The 26,083-nt window shown below is 42.7% G+C and overlaps 1 protein-coding gene across 4 annotated transcripts in view; it reads left to right on the top strand.

Moving 5' to 3' along the window:
- epha3 (eph receptor A3) overlaps window positions 1-25,392 on the top strand; it is an 81,816-nt gene extending 56,424 nt beyond the window's left edge. For 2 of the 4 annotated variants that reach the window (XM_068737522.1, XM_068737532.1), the window contains exons 9-16: window positions 663-788; window positions 4,489-4,674; window positions 7,878-7,939; window positions 9,657-9,866; window positions 11,910-12,059; window positions 12,231-12,424; window positions 17,396-17,551; window positions 22,243-25,392. In XM_068737522.1, coding sequence (XP_068593623.1) covers window positions 663-788; window positions 4,489-4,674; window positions 7,878-7,939; window positions 9,657-9,866; window positions 11,910-12,059; window positions 12,231-12,424; window positions 17,396-17,551; window positions 22,243-22,348 — 1,190 coding nt within the window. In that variant the 3' untranslated portion in view covers window positions 22,349-25,392. Of the gene's footprint in view, window positions 1-662; window positions 789-4,488; window positions 4,675-7,877; window positions 7,940-9,656; window positions 9,867-11,909; window positions 12,060-12,230; window positions 12,425-17,395; window positions 17,552-20,642; window positions 20,761-22,242 lie in introns of all 4 variants that reach the window. The other 2 variants (XM_068737539.1, XM_068737546.1) reach the window with 2 other exon arrangements.
- The last annotated feature ends 691 nt before the right edge of the window (window positions 25,393-26,083 follow it).

A 26,083-nucleotide genomic window follows, 5' to 3' on the forward strand; every position in this document is an offset into this window, starting at 1 on the left:
TAAACTCCCATGTTCTTGGTCCCTCTTCGATTGCTCGTTCTCCTTTATTCATATACAATGTGTTATTTATAAGGAACCTTTAACCTTGACCCAGGTGTCGGGCCCCCACGCTCCCCAGGCCGTCCGCTGCTTCCTGAATACTTCGGATGGGTCAGACGTACAGCATAAATTTCCCCTACAGGGACTAATAAATACGACTTTATTACTTAAAGGATAGCTTCACTTTTCTTTTTTTTTTTTTCAAAGTCTGTCTTTAAACTATATATCTCGCAAAACAAATGTTGAGTCGTTCGTCGTAAGTTAATTTGCGTGCATCACGAATCAGCTGCACTTTGATGACTGTGTGTGGATCGCGGCTTGGATCAGCCGCCATATTGTTCAGCTTAGAAGCATCTGCAGCCACTGTGATTCTAGCACACGATCCGATGTTCACCGGCTCCGGGTCGCATGGAAATTCTTTACTAAAACTCAATTACATGAAGACTACGTCATCTTCAAAGTTGAAGCTCCGTTGCCAAGTGTTCGGCGTTAACATATCTTCAATTATCCTCGATATGTCCTCGTTGAATGTTCAGAGAGACGTATAGCTGCAGGGACACACTTAAGGAGGCGCTATTTTGAAATGGTCATGAACCGATGCAACCTGCTCTCTCCCGCTGCAGTGCGTCTGCCGGGTATCAGGACCTATGTGGACCCTCACACCTACGAGGACCCGAGCCAGGCCGTGCACGAGTTTGCAAAGGAGCTGGATGCCTCCTGCATCGCCATCGACAAAGTGGTGGGAGCAGGTGAGAACGGACACCATACAGGTCACTTCAGGCATGAAAAGTTAGATTTAAACAGGAAATTCAGTCTATTTCAGTTTATTTCATTGACCCTCTGAAAACCTTTTTGGATACATTTGTCAATTTCTATCAGTGACTTAAGAAAAAAAATCTTCAGACTATAGTAGACCTTTACTATTATTTAGTAAAACTAATTATATTCCCACTTCTAACTGCTATCTCAGATCTATAAGCAATTAGCCGTTGCCTCCCTGCATAAAGTAGAGATGTAAATGAGAGTGCATGGACTCAGATCAACGGTTTGCTAAGGTCATCAAAGGAGATGTTCACCGGTGCAGAAAAACAAAGTCGCTCCACATCAAAAAAAGTGAAGAAATAGAACGTTTATGAAGAGAAATAAATGTTTTTTTCTTCCTCTCCCCGGCCTCTCCTTTCGCTCTCACCTCACATTAACTTGACTTTTTTTTTTGCTCTATTTAAATGACAAAGACACACCGAGTGCTCAGCCGCATATAGAAAAAGATGAGGTACACGTAGAGCTCCCATACATCTACATTTTCATAGCAGCGGGCTAGTTTAACTGTGTGCCATATACCGCACAGCTGGGAACGAGGAAGCATTTAATGCCCCAGCTTGAGGTCCCGTCTTTCCAGCTCTCCTCTATGATGAGAGGGAGAAATGGCGACATTAGAAGTTATTTCATTTTTATTTTTTTTTTACCTCTCCTCTTTCCTTCCTTCACCTTTTTTTTTTCCTCTCCAATTCTCTTCTTTCTTTCCATTTCCCACAGGCGATCGCCTCAATACTCTTAATTCTGAACTAAGTCTAATGATTGCGGCGGTAAAACACGCTTCCCCTCCTCTCTTCGCGTGCGCTGCCTGATAACTTGAGCGGCAGTGTCGACGGGAGGGTAACGCCTTGTGATTCACGTTTGAGTGCCGGCAGAATAGATGGAGACTAAAGCACACGGCACATTAACAGCAGGCCGGTCTCCGGAGTCTCTCCAGCCCTCCACGCTGTAAAGCTGTCAGGACGGCCTGAGAGTCTAATGCCTGAATCCACACTGGACTACGCTGCACTCCACAGTGCATTTCTCATACTATACAGCAGACGCACAGCATATGAATATCTATAGGGCTACAATACACAAGATATTGGCTCATGTATTCTATTCAAATATGGACAAGTCAGTGTCTATTTCTGATCTGAAGTGTTTGTATTTTCATTCATTGTAGAATCTACTAACACTGATTCTCTATGGGAATCCCTGTATCACGATTTACATAACATGAAGTGACATATTCATTTTACACAAACACGCATTAATTACAGGACAATGTTGCAGGCATATAGAAGAGAGAAACAATATAATTCATGGACAATATAAGGGGAAATTCATAATATGTGTAATTAATACCACTATGTGTATCATCATACCGTAAAACTATACATTTTTAATGCGCACAGCCGAGACAAAGTATATGTATCTTAGTGCCTCTCCATACTTACATAAAGTTCAGCATCACACATTGTGTGTAAGTCTATTTTCATCTGTGCTGGAAAACAATAGGGAAATCAAATAATTGCCTCGCTTTCACAACAACAACAACAGCAACAGCAACAACAAACTGTAGGTGCTCGATGATTAGAACCGCTTGGGGCAAACTCTGTTTGGCTGGTCCGATGCTTAAGAATCACACCTTTGCTCATTTATACCTTGAAGACAAAATGATGATTCTTTTGTTAGCAGTAAGCAGCTCCCTTGAGGTCGTCCACTCTTATTGTTTCTGGGACATAACTGTGTTGTTGCTACATCTGAGTGCTACTAAAAAAAAAAATAAAAAAAAAAATAGCTTTACAGGGATCACATTTTAGCAACCAGTACAGAAGTAGACACAGCATGCCTTAGAAAATAGACTTCCCATTGAAGCCCATTGAGTTATAGTACAGCGTATGTTAGCTGAGCTAGTTAAGGGAGTTGGACTTCAGCACCTCGTGCAAAGTACATTTGAAGTGAACACCGGAGGTGGACATTAAAGCTTAAACTACCCACCTGTGTGATTTTTATGAGACCACAATACACAACTTAGCTCTTCCTTCCTTACATCCCTACCTCCATCCCCATCTGTCTCCATTAAACAAGACTTTGATCCTCTTGCCAATCGGGTGATTGCGCGTTAAAAGACAGAACGCACGCTCTGCTCTGATTCCTCGGGTCAGACTGTAACATCAAAGTGGGATACCTAGCTCGGGAAAGGAGTGAGTGTCCCTAATCAAGCCTTATTAGACCGAGATCTTCCTTCTCGGAGTGAACACGTGAAAAAAAGGTGCCTTGGCCTGGCTCGTCTGTCCACTGCCGAGGGGCCAGAAGAACAGGCATGCGTCTGGTATTTAGACGGCTTGTAATTAGTCCGGCTTAAGTTTTCCCAGAACCCTCTGCTTTAAGTCCCAAGGTTTGACCCACGCTCTGTGATCCAGAGCTGCTGTGGAAGATGATTGTAGTGGACTGAGAGAGACCGGCACATGTCTTAGCTCTGACATCACCTTGCATGAGCACGCTCCATATGCATATACAATACGGGGTACAACACGCTCACACAGGAGTGCACACACGCAGATATACTCCTTCCACTCATCCATACAGTCCAGACAAATCCCTTGACTGGCTGCCTTTTGAAGTGGCCGGCCTGCTTACAGAGCTTACAGTACCTGGTGAAACTCACAAAACACACACTTACACACACACACACACACACACACAGGCGTGGGCTGAGGAAAACACACACACCCTCTCACCAGCAAGGAATGCTAATTGAGCTCTCCCAGGGTGGATGTTGAGTCACGCTGCGTTTTAACACGACACTGAAGGGAAGTTGAAAGATCGCTTTTGCTGTCTGCGTTATTTGGACTGTGGATTTTGGGTGGATCAGTTTCAAAGTGTATTGCTGCACATGGTGTCATTACTGTAATTAGTGGTCTATGACATAAGTATGCAAGGATCTCTCTCTCCAAAATCAACAAATACTCTGCCTGATTAATTGGAGTTAAGTAATGACAGGGTAATCATCAACATCTTTGATCCGATTCTTCATCTTTGACTCTCTAAGTGTTCCCTGCATCTGTTAAAATTGCACATTGTGACCCCTTAAACAACAGTTAAACCACAATTCTAAAGCAGAGCTGCAAATACAGTACTTCTGCCTCATGCTAAGCTTGCTAGCAATGCTCTTAGTGGTTAAGCAGACCCTAGCCACGGGTTGAGTGACTTCAAACATCCTTTGAAAATGCATGACAATTTGAACACGGCTGCCAGGTTGAATAATGGCATAATTGTCCTTACAGTTTTAAAGTATTTGCCTTTCTATTGATTCAGGATCAGTACCTTGTTGAACCATAGATAATTAATTAAAGTTCTATGAGGAATTAAAATCTGAATGTTCATATCTTAGCTATCATTTCAGCAACTACATCTTAATTTCGGATGGATTTTCAAAATTTTTATGACTTCTTAGAGACATGTGTATACCTACCTCTACCTGCATGTGCATCATCATAAAACCATTCAAACTCATAGTATTAAACACAAATCCCTGTGTTGCATAAGCAGGCTTTGATATTAGTAAAGCAAATCCTGAGATGTAAATGTTTGAGATAAGAATACAAAAAAAAAACATTTTTTTTGTGTCCCTGACTGTATCTGCAGGTGAGTTTGGCGAGGTGTGCAGCGGTCGCCTGAAGCTGCCAAGCAAGAAGGAGATCTGTGTGGCCATCAAGACTCTTAAAGGAGGATACACAGACAAGCAGAGGCGGGACTTCCTCGCCGAGGCGTCAATCATGGGACAGTTTGACCACCCCAACATCATCAGGCTGGAGGGGGTGGTAACACGCAGTAAGTGCATTCATGACACAAAGGCCCATTGAAGGGAATTAACTGTTATTATTGTTATCATATTATTATTATTAGTATGTTAAATTAATTAGAATTGTCCCTACAAATTAAATAAAATGAAAGATACATTTTGGGAGACAATTGTTAATAAAGCACAAGAACAACACTTAATAAAGTAGAATTAAATAGGGTGTAGTAAGAGAGAACAGAGATATGGTTTGCATTCACATTACAGATGCGGTTTCTCCGGGGAGTCTTTTGTACCGATTCCAGATTTGCATTTTGTTTTTGACAAATGGCTCTAAAGTGTCCCACGCTTTTGTGAAGGAGAGCAGGAGTTTTATTGAGTTGCCGCGGTGTAAATCTCTGCAGATCAATGTGCTTTGATCAAAGCCTGTGTCCAAAGCGGGCGTAAATCCATATCTCCGAGTCTCTCCCCTCTGGGCCTCTTTATAAGACTATCATTAGCACACAGAAGGCCTCTTTAAAAAAAAAAGGAATGACTGCAGAAAAAGGAAATAATGACTCTGAACTTTGTCGCTGAGAAACGGGCCTGGCCTCCGTCTCTCCCTGCGGCACCCGGCTTGTTAAGTAGTTCTGCCGGTGCGGTTGTTCTGAAGAGGAGAATGAAGTACACGGAGAACATTCCTTACTTTCTTCTTCTTTTCTTCATCTCTCCTTTTCTGTGTAATCGCAACGCCTTAATTGCTCCCCGACTCTTAGACTTCAGTCGTTTGACTTCAGTGACTTACTAGCATGACTTCTTCTAACCAAAAACAGCATCGCAAAGGACTTATAACTCAATGTACAAACAGCAAACAGACAGGAACCTCAGACCACATTGTGTTGATTATTTAATCAGCCGTCTGTTTTCTCTTTCTCTTAATTTCCTTTTTTCAGTTGCAGTTTTGGTAGACAACACAAACAGTTCATGATTTATGTTTTTTTTGAGTTACCACTGACATAATCACAATAATAAAAAAATATATATAATAATAATAATATACATGCTATTGCATTTCTTTAATGTTACCACATACTTTTTTCTGTTTTAATCAGTTCAAATGAAAGGGAAGTGAATATCATGAAAATCTTCCATAAAACCAAAAATAGAAAAAGGACCAAGTTTTGGACCCAGTATAGAATTTCTACATTTGTTGTTTTTTGTTCAACAATTTTTTTTTTACTTTCACAGACAAATTGAGGTTTGTTCCTACCTCCTTGTTATTCAGCCTTCTGAAAATGAAAGAGTTTTTATGTTCGCAATCCTTCATCATTAAACTGTTTGTCTAATACATCTTACAGAACACCACTCCTCCTATTAATGCCCAGTAGGTGAAGAATGCTGCAATAACACAAGACTGTGGTTTCATTTGCTGATTTTAGACTAATGGGGGAAGCCCAATATTCATTACTACGAGTGTGTTTGTGTGTGTGTGTGTATGTGTGTTTGTGTGTGTGTGTGTGTGTGTGTGTGTGTGTGTATATACATGGCATTTAAAGGGATACCCTGAACAGATGTGCGTGAGCTCTAGCAGCATGAGTTCATGGCATAGTTTTAGGAGGTCCATTTGATATGCTCTCACACACAGACACACACCTACACACACACACACACACACACACACACACACACACACTGCTGTGGGGTGATTTATTAAGCTGCTCCTGTTAATTCTTAATAATCCTGAGACTTTCACACCCCATTTACCTTGCTGCCGCATTTGGCTGAACCGCAGCCTGCATATTTGCAGGCGCACACACACACGCACACACACACACACACACACACACTTGTGTTCACAAAATAAAGGGGCTTGGGGGCCTTTATCTTTGCTGCCAATGTTGAGAACAGAGAGAAAGAGGGAAGGGAAGAGGGCGGAAGACAGGAGGGAGGACCGGGTGTGTGTTCCCGTCTGAGACTATAAAAGCCGTCCGCTGGTAAACGGAGCGATCCATCACGGCCTTTTAGGGATGGTGGGTGTTGGGCGGAGGGTGTCTAGCTGTAGCTGTGGCTGTTTTTCAATGATGGGAGATTTTTTTTTTTTACTTCCTCTAATAGTAAGAGAAATGTTAGCGACTATATTGATACAATCCATGCTGCTGGGAGAGTTAAATCTCTTTTGCAGTAGCAAAAAAGCGCAAGTCATGGTGAAAAACTAAAAAAGCCAAAATGTAGGTATGCATTTTTTTGAAATGTACAACCCTGATTTAAGTCAAACACACCCTCTGTCTTGGCTCATTCACTTTAAGCAGTTTCTTGTTCCAAATAGGTCTTTTTTAGTTTTTTTGCTCAGAGTCTGATTGACTCATAGCGGCATTTTGAATTGTTAGTCAGAACAAATCTGCTTTGATTTAAATAAAGATATTAAGTCAGCCAACTTCTATCATTACTAATGGATTTCTTATTCTTTTTCCAATGAGAGTATTAGATTTGTTTCTTTTAAAAACCTATTCCATCACCCTCTCCGCTCAGCCCTGTGTCATTCCCTTTAAACAAAAGAAGAAGAAAAAACAGTCGGTGTCTTGCCAGATGTGGGGAGGTTTCACATGAATACATGCAAGAGGGGGAGGAAAAGGAAAGGATTGGGTGATGGTGAAAGAGAGGTAGGGGATGAGGAAAGGTAGGTCGGGAATAAAAGAGGGCAGGGGGAGGAGGTGGGGGGGGCGGGCACATTAATCAGAATAAAACGGAGAAGAGGCATATGGCTGGTGGTAAGTCAAGAGTGAAGCAGGGAGAACAAAGCCATCTGGGACACAAACAAGTCCTGACACTGATGCTGTTCATTTAACAATGGCTGACCCCCCCCCCCCCCTTGTGATAAACCTTGTGATGGCCGTAGTCTGATCAGGTGCAGATGAGAGCAGGCGGCGTGGATTTACAGCCAGATCTTCCACAGGAATAAAGATGTCACACTTTGACAGCTGACCTGCTGGGACCCTGAAACAATGACTAGGATCATTTTATTCTGTTGAGTGTGTGTGTGTGTGTGTGTGTGTGTGTGTGTGTGTGTGAATATAGCTCAAGCTGGTCCTTATCAGGGCCCATGTACGTCTGCTTTAAGTCAGGTCACCGCCCTCCCTGTTGACTCACGACAGTTTCAGATGAAAAACAACTGAAGTTGATATGATGTGTGGCTGTGAGTGTCTGTTGCTGTTCTTTAAGATCGATACGACTGATACGACGTGACCCTCTGTTACAGGTAAACCCGTCATGATTGTCACAGAATACATGGAGAACGGATCCCTGGACAGTTTCTTGAGAGTAAGTATTAACATTGACACACACACACACACACACACACACACGTAAAATGAATCATGCTGCATCTCAGCGCTGCAGACCCTGAGGAAGTTTGGGGAACACCAACTCGACGGCTATCTGAGGATTAAGGAACACCAGGGAACACCGTAATGTGCTGGAAAACGTCTTGCACCTGTACAACGCACGGTCTGTGTCACACATCAGGTCCCTCTGTCAAGCACCGCAGTAAATCTTTGCCGTTACATTTTAAAAATGACATCTGTTTGCAAAGGTCGCATTTGTCAAATGCTGAACATTTAGTTCAAACCGGAGCTTAAAAAAAAAAAAGTCCAACTATTTACCTTGAAAGTGCAGCACATGGAGAAAGAGCGCGTTATCAGAAAGGGGATGAAGCGATCTAGATTCAACAAGTTTAAACGGTGTCTTCTGTTTTCAGTATGTTTTATTAACATAGATTATATCAAACGTTACCAGACATTGCATCAACTATTCTCATTTCATGTCAGTTTCACAAAGCAAACAGGATGACAGAAATACAGCTATACAGCACCACCAAACCCGACCAAATATAATTTTGTATTATTATTATTATTATTATTATTATTATTATTATTGTGAAACCAAATTGGTCCACCGGCAAGTTTCCTCACCTGTTTCAAGACAAAAAAAAAAAGGTTTTACGGCTTCTCTCTATGAGTCCAGTGAATGCTGGAGCTGATATCGGTTGCTTTGCTGTGACTCTGTTTCAGCCAGACTTTCCACACAGAGCTTATCAAACGACAGCGTGTTATGAACTGTATCTCCACTGCTGTTCGGTCCAGGAGAGAATTTTATCCGTGCCGTGCCTCAGTCTCTTAAAGAGGAATTGACCTGCCTCACTGAAATTAGCCAAAGCACATCAGCCAAACCACAACACTGGCATGAAAGCATGTGTACCGATGCCTTTTTTTTTTTTTTTTTTTAGCCCTTTTCCACATGTGTCTGCACAGTATCCAGACACACGGAGGTGGAGTAGCTGTTGTTTTCCTGACATTTTCCCAAAGGCCTGCGCTCCATCATTGAAACTGTGTCATATGTGCAAACACACACACACACACACACACACACACACACACACACACACATACAAATGCATAGCTTAGCTTACGTCGGTGTATCTGAATCTGCAAAGCTTTGAAGCGACTAAGCCAGGTGGTCTGGCCACTAATTGCTCCAGACGAAATGTGAGGTAGGGTGGGCCCAGTTGATTTTCAAAGGAAAACACACTCATCTTACTCTCATCTTGCACATGACGTGGTATACGACCATCATCAGGGCAAAACTGTGCAGAATGTGAAGAGCGAGGGATGGAAATACAAGTGGACATAGACAAAATACTCCCTCGCGTGCTAAATGGAGCCCAGTGCAAACCCTGATCAAAGACTACGATGGATGGATGGATGGATTTCTTGTAGCGTATTGGTATGATCCTAATTTGCATACATTCCTGTGTCCCTGGCTTCTGGTATTTCGCAGTAATGCTGAAGGTGAGGTACAGAATGTCAAAGGTGGTTTTTAAAGGTTAATTGAAATGCTCCGGATACTAATGTAGAAAGGTTTCATTTCACGTAAATAGTCAGAAAGGTCAGACTCCCTTTGTGTTCTATATCATATACATTTTAAAGTGGGGGCTTTAATAGTGTGTGCCTGTTCTTTGTTCCTTCTTCCTTTCTTTTAGAAACATGATGCCCAGTTTACAGGCATCCAGCTGGTTGGCATGCTGCGCGGCATCGCCTCGGGCATGAAGTATCTGTCAGACATGGGCTACGTTCACCGAGACCTGGCCGCTCGAAACATCCTGGTCAACAGCAACCTGGTGTGCAAAGTGTCCGACTTCGGCCTGTCCCGAGTCCTGGAGGACGACCCGGAGGCCGCTTACACCACCAGGGTGAGCTGGAGCGCAAACACAATCCAAAACCGTCTACAGCAGCCTCTGCTCCTTTCATGAATCTCACGTATTTCTTCTTCGGACAAGAACGATCAGAACGCCAAACAAGCAATGATGATCAATGTTCTTGTCTTCATGCGCACGCACTTCATGATAACGTAGATTATTATGAAATTGGCTCCACATTAACACCTCCATCCTCTCATCTTGGTCTTTGTCACTCACGCTCAGACACGCTGTACACTCGGGTTATCTCGGCAAACAGACACAATATCTTCCAATGTCTTACCATGGCAGAGGAGAAGAACACATAAATGAAAGCAGAGTTGTGATAAGACAAGACCAGTCTCATCAAGTGGCGAATGAATAGCAAGGATGTGAAGGTCATTTGGCGTAATAACAAAGTCATTTTTTGCTGTTTGGGTGTCAATTTTCTCCATGTAGTTTATAAAATTATTACATTTTTTTGGTCATCATATGTGGCACAAATATCCTAATCCAATAAGGGAACCCATGCACTTATTTTCAGTGACAACACAGCTCACTGTTAAAGGTTTGTGGTGAGACACTGCAGCGTCCACATGTTGGAAGACCAGAGGACGGAGGAGATTTCACTTGTTTCACGTCACGAACCGCATGTCACCAAATGAAACACTATCAGTTGGCACGCCACAGTTCAGACCTTCATCTGTACTCTTTTTGCAGCGCGTGTGTGTGTGTGTGTGTGTGTGTGTGTGTGTGTGTGTGTGTGTGTGTGTGGTCATTCTCATCATGGGATCCTGTGGTCTAGGCCATGCGTGCAGCCCTTTTAAACACTGTATAATTTGCTGGCTGAGAATCGCTTGTCAAATAAACATTCAGTTTGCCGTTTGCCTTTCTCCCAGAAATACATAATCTAAAATAATAAGACAGAATAATAAACTCTACCATGTTACCGTAACTGACAATGGTCCACACATGCACGCAGATTTCCATCCAGCCCACTCCAGAAGGTTTTTTTTATTTTTTTTTCATGTCTGGCCCCAAATTTTAAGGCAAACTATATAGTTGTACTTTGTTTGTGTGTGTGAAAGTGTGTAGTGTTTACACATCTTGCAATCTTGGGGGAGCAGGTGGGTACAGTGTGTGTGTGTGTGTGTGAGAGAGAGCAGTGTGTGTGTTCTGTTTGCGTTTGCACTGTATGTTTCTGTGTGCACCTGTGTTGAGCCCTGAGTGTGACCGTGTGTGTTTTTTGACGTTTCATGCCTTCCCACGGTGTTTCCTTACGGATCATGCCGTACAGGAGTGTGTTTTTTGAGAGATTCGGTGTGCGTGTGTGTAACTGCACAGCACCAGGCAGGAGCTGGGTGGCTTGGCCAATGTCTCTGTTGGCTTTGGCTGCCATCGGCCTCCTTTCCTCAGCTCCGTTTTCTTCACTCGTCTTGCTTTGCTGCTAGAATGACAAATGCGGCAGACACTGCAGAGAGAGAGGACATGCAGGACACTTTGGATTATGGTTTGATTCATGTTTTTTCTGTCTTTCTTTAATTAAGGTTGATGCGGGTCCTTATTGGTTTAAAGGGAATATTAACATTCATTTTTTTCTTACAATAAGGTTTAATGCCACTTTATATGATTACTTTCAAATCAATATACACGGTGACCGTGGCTAAGTGGAGAGCAGGGCCGCCTTTCAGTCGGGGGTTCGATCCCCTGCTCCTCTAGTCTCATGTCAATGTGTCCTTGAGCAAGACACTTAACCCCAAAAATTGCTCCCGTAGCTGCGTCTACGGTGTGTAGATAGATACTGAATTGTAAGTCGCTTTGGATAAAAGCATCTGCTAAATGACTGTAATGTTATATATATATATATATAGACCTGCAGTCATTTTTTTGAGGATGCTATTTTGTGGCGTCTGATCTGCGGTCTTTTATGAATTTTGCACACAAGCTGAGCAGCCAACGTTCGTGATGATTGCAGCCAGTGAGGTTGTGCCACTGACTGACTGACTGACTGAAAGACGGTCAAACTGATTAATACTCCTCTCACTCTGTGTCTCTCAGGGAGGTAAGATCCCTATCCGGTGGACAGCTCCAGAGGCTATTGCCTACAGGAAGTTCACATCGGCCAGCGACGCTTGGAGTTATGGCATCGTGCTCTGGGAAGTGATGTCATATGGGGAGCGGCCATACTGGGAGATGTCCAATCAGGATGTGAGTACTGCCATGTTGCACCCACCACTGAAAAGTTTTACTGATGGGAAGTAAGTGAAGGTACAAGCAAGTACCACTGATTTCTCTAAGAGTGAAACGAGATGCAGTTGTGCCACTGAAAATATCTCCTCTGTCATTTCTCAAATCTTGTCTTTTCCTTCCTACATCTAGGTAATAAAGGCTGTCGATGAAGGATACCGCCTCCCCCCACCCATGGACTGCCCGGCTACCCTTTACCAGCTGATGTTGGACTGCTGGCAGAAAGAGAGGAATAACCGGCCTAAATTTGAACAGATTGTCAGCATCCTGGATAAACTCATCCGCAACCCCGGGAGCCTCAAAATCACGGCCAACACCACATCCAGGTATGTTTTTATTTTGTTGGTTTGACTATTGCTTTCCTTTCTTCTATTCCTGGTTCGCATACAGCTGACTAACAAACACCTGGCTTTAGTCAATCCAGCTCTGGAAGTAGTTCCCATTATACATAAACACTGCCTTTCTGCTTCCTGTGATACATGAAAATTAGACTTATATCACACATTATTCATCTTTCCTTTTGCAATACAGTCTAAAGTCATATTCTTCTTTCCATCTGCCCTTGTTCTTATGCCACATTGTCCCTCTTTCCTCCCCCTCCCCCTCCCTTATACTTTGCTCCTTTGTTGGGACCTCCAGTCTCTCCCACGGGGGCCATGGGGAACCAGGGCACCCCGTGTACAGTTGTCAATTCTGAGCAGTGAGGGGGACAGGCGCTGGGTCTGCGGCAGACGGCTGCAGTATTATGGGGACGTCAAAGCTCATAACATTGACTAATGATTTCTTAAGAAAGTGAAAATAGGTCCCTTGGAGTTTGCATGTAATTTTCCTGATTGGCTTTTAACACCGGGCAAGCACAGCCTAGCCGACAGAGGCGGCTGTGGTGATTTATGAGAACTGTGTGTGTGTGTGTGTGTGTGTGTGTGTGTTTGTGTGTGTGAGTGTGTGTGTGTGTGTGTGTGTGTGTGTGTGTGTGTGTGTGTGGTGGCAGCGGCAGCGGCAGTTGCACAGCGGGAGCAGCTGCACTCAGCTCCACACTCGTTTGTCTCTGGGCTGTCCTGGCTGGCTAATGGAGCACCCCCTCCTCGTCAAAGCCCAGACGAAAGCCTGGGACCAGAGCAAAGCATCTGGAGGCTTCAGGGGTGGGTCCTGGTCAGAGTTTACCGTCCCTGCGTGTGGATGGAGAGAGACTGGGATCAGTGGGCCAAGGTTGGCTGTCAGAGACTAATTATGGGCCAACAGGAGCCCAGTCAGGGTTGGAGGCCGCTGTCTATCCCATTGGCCTTACAGGGAAACGGATGAGATCGCAGGTTATCCTGCTCAAAGATGTGTTCCTTTGTGTTCAACAAAACCGAGCTGGGATCTAAGTTGATGTGGATCTTGACCTGTAGGGAAAGGTTGGGAACAGTAATGGAAATGGAAAATAATGATTGCTAATAATTAAAACAACTATTGGTGAATGGAAACCAGTTCAAGGTACTAACGGATACAGATGTGTATATAAATATGTACGATATAAAAAAGGCAGATAATAGGGCAACACTATCCGTCAGTTGAGTAAATCAAAAATGTTAACTGTTGAAGCTGAATTGGTGGAGTGTAGAAAACTGGATGGGGGATGTAAGATTGGAGATACAAAGCATTGAAATCTAATACAGAACCTTTAAATGAGGCTTACATTTAACACGTTCAAATGTAAGCTTATTTAAAAAAATAAGGAGTTATATATAAAGTAATACACATTAAGATTTCAGAGCAAGAGGCGTGCATGCTTGACTGGAATCAAATCAAAATGTCACACTTGAATCAATTTAGGTTATTGGCTTCCCTCAGACCACCTGAGTAGTATTGATTAAAACTTCATCACAGCCATCACATCCAACAGAGGCAGAGGAGACCAAATGTGGCCTACGCTACATTGGGCTAACTTCTCCCAGAGACACCCTTGGAACTGTAACAGAGTGAGAGGTAAATCCCTCCCGTTCTGTACAGTATCGGTTCAAGCTCTTCTCCTCATCCACCTCGTTCTTCCCCCGGGAGCTCTAAAAACAAGAGACTACCCAGCCCTGGTTATTTAGAGGTCAGAAGAATGAAAGATAGAGCAGAGAAGGGGAAGGGAAAGGAGAACAGGGGTAGACTTTATTTTCTCTCCAGTGTATTTATACTTCCTTCTGTTCGAGCGGGTGTTTTCCGCGTTCTTATGTGGTGTTAAGTCCAGGAGGGGTTTTAAATCCCCCCTCTACCGTTAGACAGATGCTTGCTTTTTTCTTTATTTTCTCCTTTCGCAGCATCCCTCTGATTCTCGGTTTTCCTCTCCAATCATCTTGTCTCTTGAGCTGCCGTGAGATGTTGCTGAAAATGTAACAACAAAGGAAACAAAGAAAATGATAAGGGTGGGGAAACAAGGTCATTTGCAGTTTATCTCGCAGGGTGTACAGGAGAGGGGGAAGGAAAGCCGAGGATGAAGGAGGAGAACGAGATCAGAGGAGAAAAAGAAGAAAAGTGGTACAGGAAAGGACAGGAGAGGATCAATAATCCTGCGAAAAACGTTGAACATCCTTACCCTGACAGCCCAAAAGTTCTAATCTAAGACATTTCGGATATAACTACGTTTTTGTCCAAACTTTTTTTTCCAGCAAATGTATAGTGTGGAAAAAGTCAGTCATAACCATCACAATCATTCTTTATACGCTACATAAAAATGTTTGCATTCGTTTTTCTCATTAAAACATGTCTACTGTCTACTGAGATTTACACACTTCCTTCTTTCTCCCTCATCCGAACCACTTGCCCCCCCCCCCCCCCCCCCCCCCCCAGTCCCAGAGTCTCTCCTTTTTCCCGACAAACCAGTATCTCCAGGGGGTCCTGGGGGGCCCTCGGCATTTTGACAGGCCTCTGATCTGGCAGGAAAAGACTCAATCATTGTAACAACACCACTCCACTGCCTCAAATGCACTTTTTTTTTTTCTCCAATTTTTCCTGTCTGTTTCAGTTGTCATCTCACTTTTCTTCTCTCTATTTGGCATTTTCGTCTACGTTGGTATATTCATATATATATATATATATATATATATATATATATATATATATATATATATATATATATATATATATATATATATATATATATGAATAAAAAAAGTATATATATATATATATATATATATATATAGTTAAGAAAGTGTGTATTTGTGATACATCCCTTTGAATTCCAAATGCCCCTTTCACAAGAAAGACTCAATATTTAAAAAAATTGTAGTAAAAGATTATGTATCATAAGATGTTTCTAATTGCCTTATGTAATTATACTTTCCTTATCCCCTGAAAGTTGCCTAACATCCCTGATTGTTGCACACAAACATCCATGCCATTCCAAATCAGTCAGGCGGCGGTTGACTTCCTGGTATTCTAATCAGTTTATTTACAATTTAGTGTTTCGGTATAGGAGAACTTTTTTATCACCTGCCCTGTCCTGCCTTTTTGTGCATGCATGAATGTGTGTGTGTGTGTGTGTGTGTGTGTGTGTGTGTGTGTGTGTGTGTGCCTGTCTTGACGCTGGTGCCTTTGTCTACTCTGCAAGACAGGTGCAGTGTGTCCTTATAAAAAAAAAAAAGAGTACCTTTGCAACCCAGTTTTAAATGCCACTCACAAGTTCAGAAACAGACACACACGATGTTATAACTAATCCCTCATTCAGCTGTTGATTATTGTGTTTTGAGTCCCAGTTCAACCTAATGTGGTTTGACCTGGTTTCCCCATTTCCTGCCATGATGTGATCAGGTTTCCAAACAACAAAGTGTACCTCATTTGTGTGAGACACAGCTAGAGACTTCAAAGAGTAGACAGCTTCCCCTCCACTCCCTTCTCCTTCTCTCTGGATGTCTTTCCACCTGTCTCGTCCCTCCTCTTCCTCCGTAATCGGCAACCATCAATCAGAGCGAGTCAACACAGCGCCTGTAGTCATTCCTTCACCCTCTACTGTTGACTGAGCCCTCTAAAGCCCAAACGCGGTATATTTAATTTGATTTGATCCAATTGAAACCATCAACCCTAATCAAATCCAATGTTGCATTTTGCCGCATGGTACATGTACTGCAGGAAAACGGTAATGAAACTGGACAGAAACTGATGCTGCTTTTGTTAGTAATCTTGTTCTTGAATATGTTTAATATATTATGGAAATAATTTGTGTGACAGTTTGATTTCCCCCCTGTATTCAAAGCCCAAAGGCAATGGCAGGTCTACTGCACTGTGTGCAACAGACACATATAGGACCGGTCTGTGTGTGTGTGTGTGTGTGTGTGTGTGTGTGTGTGTGTGTGTGTGTGTGTGTGTGTGTGTGTGTGTGTGTGTGTGTGTGTGTGTGGGTGGCTCCCTGATGAGTGCCGCTCAATCAGATCAAGAAGCCTAGTTTTCATGTACCTCTGTATAGGTATGCAAACATATGCTCAAATGTATACATAAAATTAAATTAAAAAGCCGAATTAAATCTAAAACATCTTATACACATATGTAATACTGTATAATAAAAAAAAAATATCAATTGCTTATATTAATTTACTTCCATTCCAATCACAATTGCTTCTCTAGTTTTACAGTTACTTTAACTACCAAATTATAATTATACAATAAAAGTATTTAATTTGGTTTCAACATGTTACCAGTGAATGAATGAGAACAACTAGATGATGCTCACACAGCTTGGAGTGAAGAACCGGCTGCTGGCTAGTGACAGTGATAGCAGTAGTAGATAGTGGCAGAAATAAGCAATCAACAACATCAATGGTTTAAACAGTTTAACTTGGGGTCCAGTGGCCAGACAACAGAGCAGAGCTTGTGCCCTCACACATGACACACTCACTGTCTGCAGCATGCTGCAGTAAGGCAAGTCTTATTTGCTGACCGTGCTGCATAAGCTTTTGTTCTGCCAATGAATTTGCTTCACTGCTCTTTCTAACATTGCAACGTATGCTGCCGCTCACCGAGCATTACATGAGCCATGCCCTACATAGTGTCCGTCTATAAGCTTTGATTTCCCAGGAGGGGGGGGGGGGGGGGGGGGAGGGTTCTTATCATCACTCCCCATTCCAGACTCTGCTGCCTTGTTGTGTGCTTGCAGATAGTTTCGAGATCAGAACGTATGTGCTAAAGACCCCCTCTGTAACTATTCACATCATAAGAAATCCCTTTCCACTAGGGCTGATGCTCTGGGTGATGTATTGTATTTACCTGAATATGTTACAGGTTTACCCAAGGATTTTAAATTTAAATAAAACGTTCATCCTGTGTCCCCTCAGGCCGGCCAACTTGTTGTTGGACAGGAGCAGTTCAGAGGTTCCCGCGATGGGGACGCTGGGTGACTGGATGGATGGAATGAGGACCTTGCCCTGCAAAGAGGCCTTCTCTGGGGTCAGCTACAGCTCCTGTGACACCCTGGCCAAGACCTCCACCGAGTAAGACAACCACACACACTGTGCAACTCTGCCCATTCATGTCAGCAGTGTTTACAGGGCCCCCAGTACACACACACACACACACACACACACACACACACACACACACACACACACACACACACACACACTCTTGTTGTCATTAAGTAAAGAAAGCTATAGAGCCCTTTTACTAAAGAATGAGAGTCGTGGTAATTCATAATGACAGGCCTTTAGCCATGCTTTTAGTGTTGCAAGTATGACCACAGAGGGAGAAGGTGAGAGCATTAAAAGAAAGAGAGATGAGTGGAGCAATTGAAAAAGAGAAGGAAAGAGAGAGGATAAGAGTTGTAAGTTCCATAAGGGAGAGAGGATAAGAGAGGTGCTATTGAGGGAGGGGATGAGATGGAAGATTTGACAAGATAAAAGGGTAGAGAGAGGCGCCTTTGAAAGAGCAAACAAAGGAACACCTGTCAAATAGGTATGCATAGCACTCCCTACGCTGTGAAGAATTAAAATGCGGAAAAAAAAGATTGTCAGACAGAGAACTACTTGGAAGCCTAAGATGCTTTCATGGCTCTGTTGAGGCCACTTTGGTTCTCTATCGCCGTGTTAATGTTGTGTTGGTTAAATATCGAAGACGACGCATGTCCGCACGTCCTGGATGTTGAAAACGTACGTATGTAAATGAATGAAATCCAGAAGTGGTTTGAGGAACTTTTGGTTGTGAACTGATGTTCGAGGGTATTTGTCGCAGCACAGGGTTTCAGCGCATGAATGTCCCTGGATGGAGGACTCAGTACCGGACGCAGAGATTATAGGTGTGACTTTACTGACAGGATCTTCAGGTTGACAAAAAAGTTCAGAGACAGTGGATCAGGTTCTGCAAAAGAGCGCTGTGCTGGCAGACTTGAACGCGATTATGAACCCCAACCGAAGCGACAACAGAGTGGGAGATGTTACCGATCGACAGGCGACCTTTAAACCTACAGTTCAGACTGCAGCTACTTGGGAAAATGAAGCACAGCTGGCTAGTTTTACACGAGTCAGAGTGCTGAAATGATTTGTCACTTGTTCTCCGTGTTTCTCTCTTTCTCCCTTGCTCTGTTGGCCTGCCGCTGGTTTAATTGATGTGGAATGCGACAGGGTAAATAATTGGACGTTTTCTAATCATCGTGATCAAAGCAGCCATTCACTGGTGGTGATTGCAGCAGCGGGGGCAGTTGGCGAGCGGCGGTCAGCGATCTGTAACTCCTGTCAATAACTCACCAAACCAGATAGTCATTAACCGTGTTGGGCTTGAAAGAAGCAGTGCGTAATATGTGCTCTTTTAAATAATGATGAGCTGTGGAGTTGATGCCACTAGTTGGCCAGTAGGGGCCCTTTAAAGCGCTACGAAGAGAACGAGAGCTTAAAACGTCCCACGCTGGCAAATTGAATTAGAAATTCATTTCCTACTAATATTATATGGCAACTATTGGGAACGTATCCTATTCCCTCTGTTGTAGCACCATTCTGTTTCTCTGTCTCTTTTCTCAAGTGTGCTACACTAAAAAGATAATGTTTCCTGCCGGCATTGCTCATGCCATGTATTCAATGAACGTGTTTAATCAATGAAAAGTTCTCTTCAGTCAACGCATTGCCAAACAATAACAGCTTACACTGCAAAATGGGTGGCAATCCACATTGGGTCTAGACAATAGAAACCTCACTTAAACCGCGCTGTAGTAACCTTGGTCTATGATGCTTTTTCTTCTGTATCTAGATGCTAAATTGGATCAGTGCAGTGTTAATCCAGTGAAGGCTGAACCTAAGGCACCCACGGCTAGCTCAGCTACAAGCCTTGGCTGGGACTATGCGTTGCTCAATATAGATTCCTCTATTGATTTGTACAGTCTTAATCTAGTCCTTGATATTCAGCACAAGACTTGGCAATTCTGTGACCTCAGAGGAGGAGCGGTAATCATACTTGGCGGCAGTGTGCTGACTCATCTGCTGGAGAAATTGAAGTCCTTTTTTCAAGACGGGATGGAATGGATTGACGAGGAAATACCGCATCGTTTTGGACTATTTTCTTCATCAGAGGGAGTGCATGCGAAGTTCATTTCAAGTATTTGATTGAGAAAGTGAAACTCGACCTTAACTGCTAGACAAAGGAAAGTAATCTGAAGTGATGAGACACTGACAACTGCGCACGGTCTGTGCTCATCTACGCAAACGTCACCCAGCATCCACTTTCTGTCAGCAACTCAAAAACGTGACACAACAAATGAGACAATGACCTGTCCCAATGTGTATTTATAAAGTGATGTAGTGGTGAAAGATGGCTGGATTCTCTTCAAGAAAAAAAACACTAGAATTCACGTTTAACAGGAGAAGAAAAACAACCTGCAGACGTTTTACTCTGGAAAGAAACTTTCAACCGTTAATCTTTCTCATTTTACGGCGTGTGTCACTTTCTTTACGTTTCTAAATGTGTGATTTATACTCGTAAACCGTGTTTCATGTTGCAGTAGTTCATCACTACCTGTTCTTGAGACGATGCACGTGGCTTTCATAAGGAAAAAAAAATAGTCTCATCTGATCAAGATGAGGAACAGGTTCATCTACTCTCATTGCTACTCTTATTATGAGGAACGCATGTTGAATCAAAACCTTATAAATATAGCTTCTGTAACGCAAAGAGAAAATGACACCACAGCTGCTTTGACTCTCAAAAGAGCAAGACCAAGTCACGACAGAGATACATACTAACTCTACTGCACATGACTTTAAGTTCATCTACCTATGAAATTATAATGAGTTAACACTGCTGTGTTCATGTCATGTGTCCTACTGTATTTGCGTTTGACAGCTTAAGCGTATAAGGTCTAATTGTATTTGTAAAGTTGTTGATTTGGGCTTTTATCTTGCGACCATGTTCATAACCAGTAACTGTCCATATTCAGTGTGTTCTCCTTCCTTTACTGTAACATAGGTGTTTGATTTATATTGTATAGGTAAAGCCTCATGAGTTGATTTATTGCAGCTAAAATGTGCTCCTGACTAGAAAGCACATATTGATGACATCCAGTTCAATGTGTTAATGCTGCTGGGCCTGGCTGTGTCTCAGTAGAGTGGTTCTGACGGAGGTCCACGTCACACCAGCCACTTGCCCAGAATGGGAGCCGTCCATGGGAATCACCACTCTCTAACGCCCAGCTCCTCTCAGCCTCCTCTGGCTCTGGATGGTGGGTGGAGGACAAAGACCTTGGCCCCCGTCTGGGAGCAGTGGCCTATACCTCCAGAATCACTGATGGGCTTTCACTTGTCTGCATTTTAAAGGGATGGTTAGTTGATATTCAGTGATAACTCAACAGCCATGTTTCCATCCTGCTGTCAGTTGTAGCTCCAAACAAAAGCAAGAGACACTTGGAATGCTCCAAAATGGAACAAGAGGCTCCCTAGAAACAGATAAGACGAGATGGAAACCGAGCTATTCTCTATTTATTGCATACTGGTGCTGTTTATTACATAAAGCAGCAATTCATTTGGTTTTGTTTATTGCAAACGTATTTAAAATACACAATAGATTGTACAGTTTACATCTAAAGCACTACTTCATTTGAGTGAACTATCCCTTTACTTTGCAGCACAGAGTGAAACAATATTGTGATTTTTTTTTTTTTTGTCACTTTCAGACTCAAGGTCAAGATGTTTCTTAATGTTTGCTATTCTGGCTGCTCCGAACAACTAAATGCTCTGCTTGCGTCTGAATAAAACAAACAAATAATTGTGCACATTTTTGAATGAAACTAAAAAGTCATAATAAGCCGAACGTGTTTGTCGTAGCAATGTCACCACTCCGACTGCAACGCCTCTGCTTCTACTAATACAATAGCATTTTAATTACTCCTAGATGGGTAAAAGAGATGAGCCTTAACATGCGTTGTGACTCCCTCTTTGCTGTAATACCAACAATTGTGTATAATGCTTTTTATTATACGGTTGGTGTCGTTGTTACTGTAAGTTCCAGAACGGGCTTGATGCTTTAATTGAGCTGACTAACTAGTGTGTGTATTTGATGTGTATGATGCATAACGTGAAACTGACACCGTAGCTCTAATTTATTTGAAATGGCTTTCCTGTACAAAATTGTCTTTTATTACACTTGAATGCATGTAACTAATCTTTTAAGAGTTTAACAAGTTAACAGATGTATCTGAATCAGAGTGTAACGTCCTCCACATGTACCAGTGTTGCTCCTCTCCATATACTTATAGCTGCCCTGTCAAAGAAATCTGGTTCAATGTGATGCAGGGAACTAGGTCTTTTCTGCCACCGTGGCACTCCCATGCCATTTCCTCCACTGACAGGGTCATAATAGCAGCTGTCAGTGCAGCCTCATAGGTCCACCTCCCTGTTTGGTAGTAATGGAGAGTGGAGGCAACACCCCCTCCACCCCTAGACCCCCCCTTTGGGGATGTGTCAGTCCAGTGGCCTTCTGGGAAATGTAGTCCTTTGTGAATGACAGATGCACAGGGAAAGTGAGAGGAGCAACACCGGGAGCATGTCATTAAATACCACATGGGTGTCACATCCACTATCACTAATGCACACTTTTTTCTTTCCGTCTTCCCCCTCCGTCATGTCTCCCTCTCTGGGTTTTTGACCTCTCCTCCCCCTTCTCTTTCCCTCCCCCTCCCCCTCCCTCCCTCTCCTTCCAAAACCAGGGATCTGAAAAAGGTTGGAGTGACTATCGTCGGACCGCAGAAAAAAATCGTGAGCAGCCTCAAAGCCCTAGATTCCCACACCAAGAACGGCCCAGTACCTGTTTAAGAAATGAACCTAACGAGTAAAAACACCAGAGACCTGTCTGTCGGTGTGGTTGCTAATCACAGTCTAACAGAGCGGCTTCGTATGTAAACTGGAAACGGATGGAAATGGAGGATGAATATGACGTGATTCAAATGAGGGCTTCCGTTGTTTCGTTGAAAGACGACGTCAAAGTCTTGACAGTGAAATGGGAAAGAGTTCAGTGCAGATCTGCCAGCTAGTTAGCTGGCTCACTCTTCAGCCATCCGTCCCTCCATGCCCAAGTTGAAATGCCTTACAGACAATTAGGAGGGTAGAAAGAGCTAATGAAAGCCAAGGAGGTCAGGGAGACCTGCCTAGGGATACAAACTGAGACTGGACTGGGATAAAGCCGGAGCTCTCCAGTATTTGCTAGGCTGGACAGCGTAGCCTTCCCTTTACAGCTGAAAAGGGGACGGGCATGCTCACAGTCTCCTCCCACCACGCCGATTAAGCAGCTTGCGGAACGAGGCGGTGAATCGACTGAGACGCCTCATGTAGCATGGCAGACAGCAGCAGCTCATCCGGATTTGGACCCTTCCTGGACTAACGAGGGCTGAGGTGTGAGATTTTGTTGTAACTACCTACATGTGTTGTCTCCATCCATGAGAGAACAGAGCTGGAATGGACACACCTAGACGTTAACCGGGCCATTTTACTCTGTAGCTCTAACCTATAGCATTTGCATTCAGTAGACATGTCACATAAAAGCAATAATTATGATAATCAGTTAAGTTGTCTCATTGTTTGGAAGCTCTGAGTCTGTCACATGTATTGAACGCTGTGCTTGGAAGGTACAGGGGCCATAACACACTTCACACACAGTATTTCCTTTATGGCGACATCTATGTTCTATGTGCTTATGAACAGATATTGTACAGTTATAATGCCGTTCCCTCAACCCAATGCCCTTTGTGTGAAATCTCAGGATGTGTACGTTATTCGTTCTATTTTCCCGAACGAGGGGAAACAGACAGAGGGAGTAGAGCAGAGACAGGAGTGAAAAGTGCAGGTTATAAAAAAGACGGAAAAAGGGAAAACAGTAAGAGAGAAATTTATAAGAGGATAAAGACAATGAAAAAGAGATGAAGTGGTGTCATTCGGGCCTCTGCCGCAGACATTCTTGTTGTGATGCGGAAGTGTTTGAAACTAGAAGCGAGTTTGTACCTGAGTTTCTTCTTCAGGCAAGACAGGTTAGCATCATCAGCCCCACACAACATCAGGTATTATGTTCCTTTTTGGGAGTGGAGTGGGATTCGTTATCTGCATTCGATCAGTTCAGAAGGTTTAGATCAACGCGGCTGATCCGAGAGCGTTGTAGTCTTGCTTTAGTCTGAGTTCATAACTTATTAACAAAAGCCATGTGGGATCTGACGTTCGCTGTAAAAAGAACGTTGTTCTATTGTGGAATTAATCCGTGAAATCCTGATGTGTTTAACGCAAAACGTAGAGTGCCTCCTCTAGTCGGGTTGGATTGTGGAAGGATCTCCAAGCAAAAAGCTCCAGTTTTCGATTTATTTTCAACAAAGTCTTGGTCTTTTATCGTGTGTTCCCATAGGGGTTTTCTCATCACTGCCCTAAACTAACAAGGTGTGAAAATGCACTGAAAGAAAAGGAACACTTTCAATAAGTGACTGCTTTCTGAGACAGTTTCTCATACAATATATGTCCAGGATGGGATTTCCTAAAGGCACCATAGAATTTAGATGATCTTGGTTCTATGAAGTCCAACCTTAAAAATGTTCATCTCCTGCCAGTCAATCCCCCAGTGCTACAAATAACCAGTATTTCTAAACTGGGTACTTTGGGATGTTGGATGGGTATTATTTAACCACACTAGTGCTATCGTTAAGCTTCTTCCAAGCACTTAATAGACAATATTCGAGCACTTAGAATAGAAATGTTTAAGGGTGCTCCAATCAGTCGATATTCATTTGTAAAAGTTTGATCGGTGGTGTCTGTAAAGACAGACCGGAAAACACACAAGAGAATTGTCCTATGTGCCGCTAAAATGGCTTCTCCAGAGTTGTGTCTCTAAAGCCCCTTTTACACACCATGTTCAAGGAGGGACTGTTGCTCCATTACTTTGCTTCGCTGTTCTGTATAAAAGGTACGGACACGGAATGTGGGCCGGCAGTGCCAAATCAACGTCCGTGTAAAAGGCACGACTACACGTACACAAACACTAGACTCTAACGGTGTTGTGTTACAGCAAAGCCGGTATAATGAGGGCTCTTCTTTAGAGCAGAATTGACGATAAATATAGGGTTTCCATGATTTTCCCCCCAAAAAATCCAGATTGGAGCACCCTTAGAAATGTTTTTGCCTTGGTATAGATTAACCTTATCTAATGGAAAAGGGTGATTTTGGTGCTTTTGGGAAACCCCTCCCTGTTAAGTACGTCAGTCGGTCCTCTGTTACTTGGTCTACCTGTGGATGCTGCTGTTGCTGCTATGTGTTCTAATTAGCATGTACATAATGTAAACCATCGTAATGATAGCAGCTAGCGCTACAGATCCCACTATATGTACATGGCCATCCCTCTTTGTACAAATGTTTGTATGTATAAAAGAATAAATAAAAATTGTGCAACATTTTTAATTAAAAAAAGAGACAAAAATCATCTGTATTATATTTTATCTTATTTTGGATTATATTTGTCTGCTTTGTTTTTTCTACAATAAAAAAAGCAATTATGGTTACATTATTATTTATTTCTTAACATTATACAGCGCAATGTTGATTCTTTTTTTTTGTAGCATACAGTAAATTATGTGTCAGTGCTATCTGTGTTTTGGTTTTTGACTTACTTTATAAACCTGGGACATCTGAGAGAGCAATACTGTTATGCACCCAATATCCAGATCCCTCATTCTCTGTCTAAAGACTGACCCGTGTGTCTGTGTGAGAGTTTACGTGTGCAAATGTAGATGGCCTTGTCTACTAATGTAAAATGATTTGTAGTGGATACATTTATATTTTTATAATAAATATTCGCAAAATATTTTCCAAAAAAATGGATGATGATAGACCTGCTCCTGTGTTTTTATTCAAACATGTGATTATATCACAGAACAAATAATGTTGACTTTCCTTTTAACTGTAAGGGTATTTCCATCTGTTTGAAAGATCAAAAGTGGAAGTTAAACACTCATAACTCAGATGTCATCTTTTTTTTATTTTACACTCCATAGATCACTCTTTTGGCACATATTGCCTTCTTCAGGATAAAAGCCAGCAATCATCTGACTGACATATATAGTGTACAGAACATGTGTTTCAAATCACTGAGTTCACAGGGCAATCAACGTGAACAGAGAAGGAGTCCATAAGGCCATTCATAGCCAGAAAGGTCTTCACCGTCAATGCCTACAATCTAAGAATCAGCAAATACAACTTAAATAACTCTGAAGTAAAGATTATAATTATAATTAAAGCTGCGTGCAGCGATGAACGGGCCTTTCGCATCCTCCCACACGTCGGGGATTCTGGCTGGCGCGGCCAAGAATGTCCGCCGTCGGACAGCGCGCCCACGAGTCGGAATTTTTGCTTTTATGATGCTTTGAAAAATCAAAATGGCCGACTTCCGGTATGGTTTACAGCATGGTTCCAAGAGACTTTATTTAAAGTCTTTATGGGATACATGTGCCTACTAAGTTTTATACATGTAACTGAAATGTAGAGCTGGGGCTGCTCTTTTGAAATATTGTAGGGGCACTA

Source organism: Cebidichthys violaceus, unplaced genomic scaffold, assembly GCF_023349555.1.
Source record: "Cebidichthys violaceus isolate CVI_PGR_0920_01 unplaced genomic scaffold, fCebVio1.0.p SCAF_11, whole genome shotgun sequence".
NCBI lineage: Eukaryota > Metazoa > Chordata > Actinopteri > Perciformes > Stichaeidae > Cebidichthys > Cebidichthys violaceus.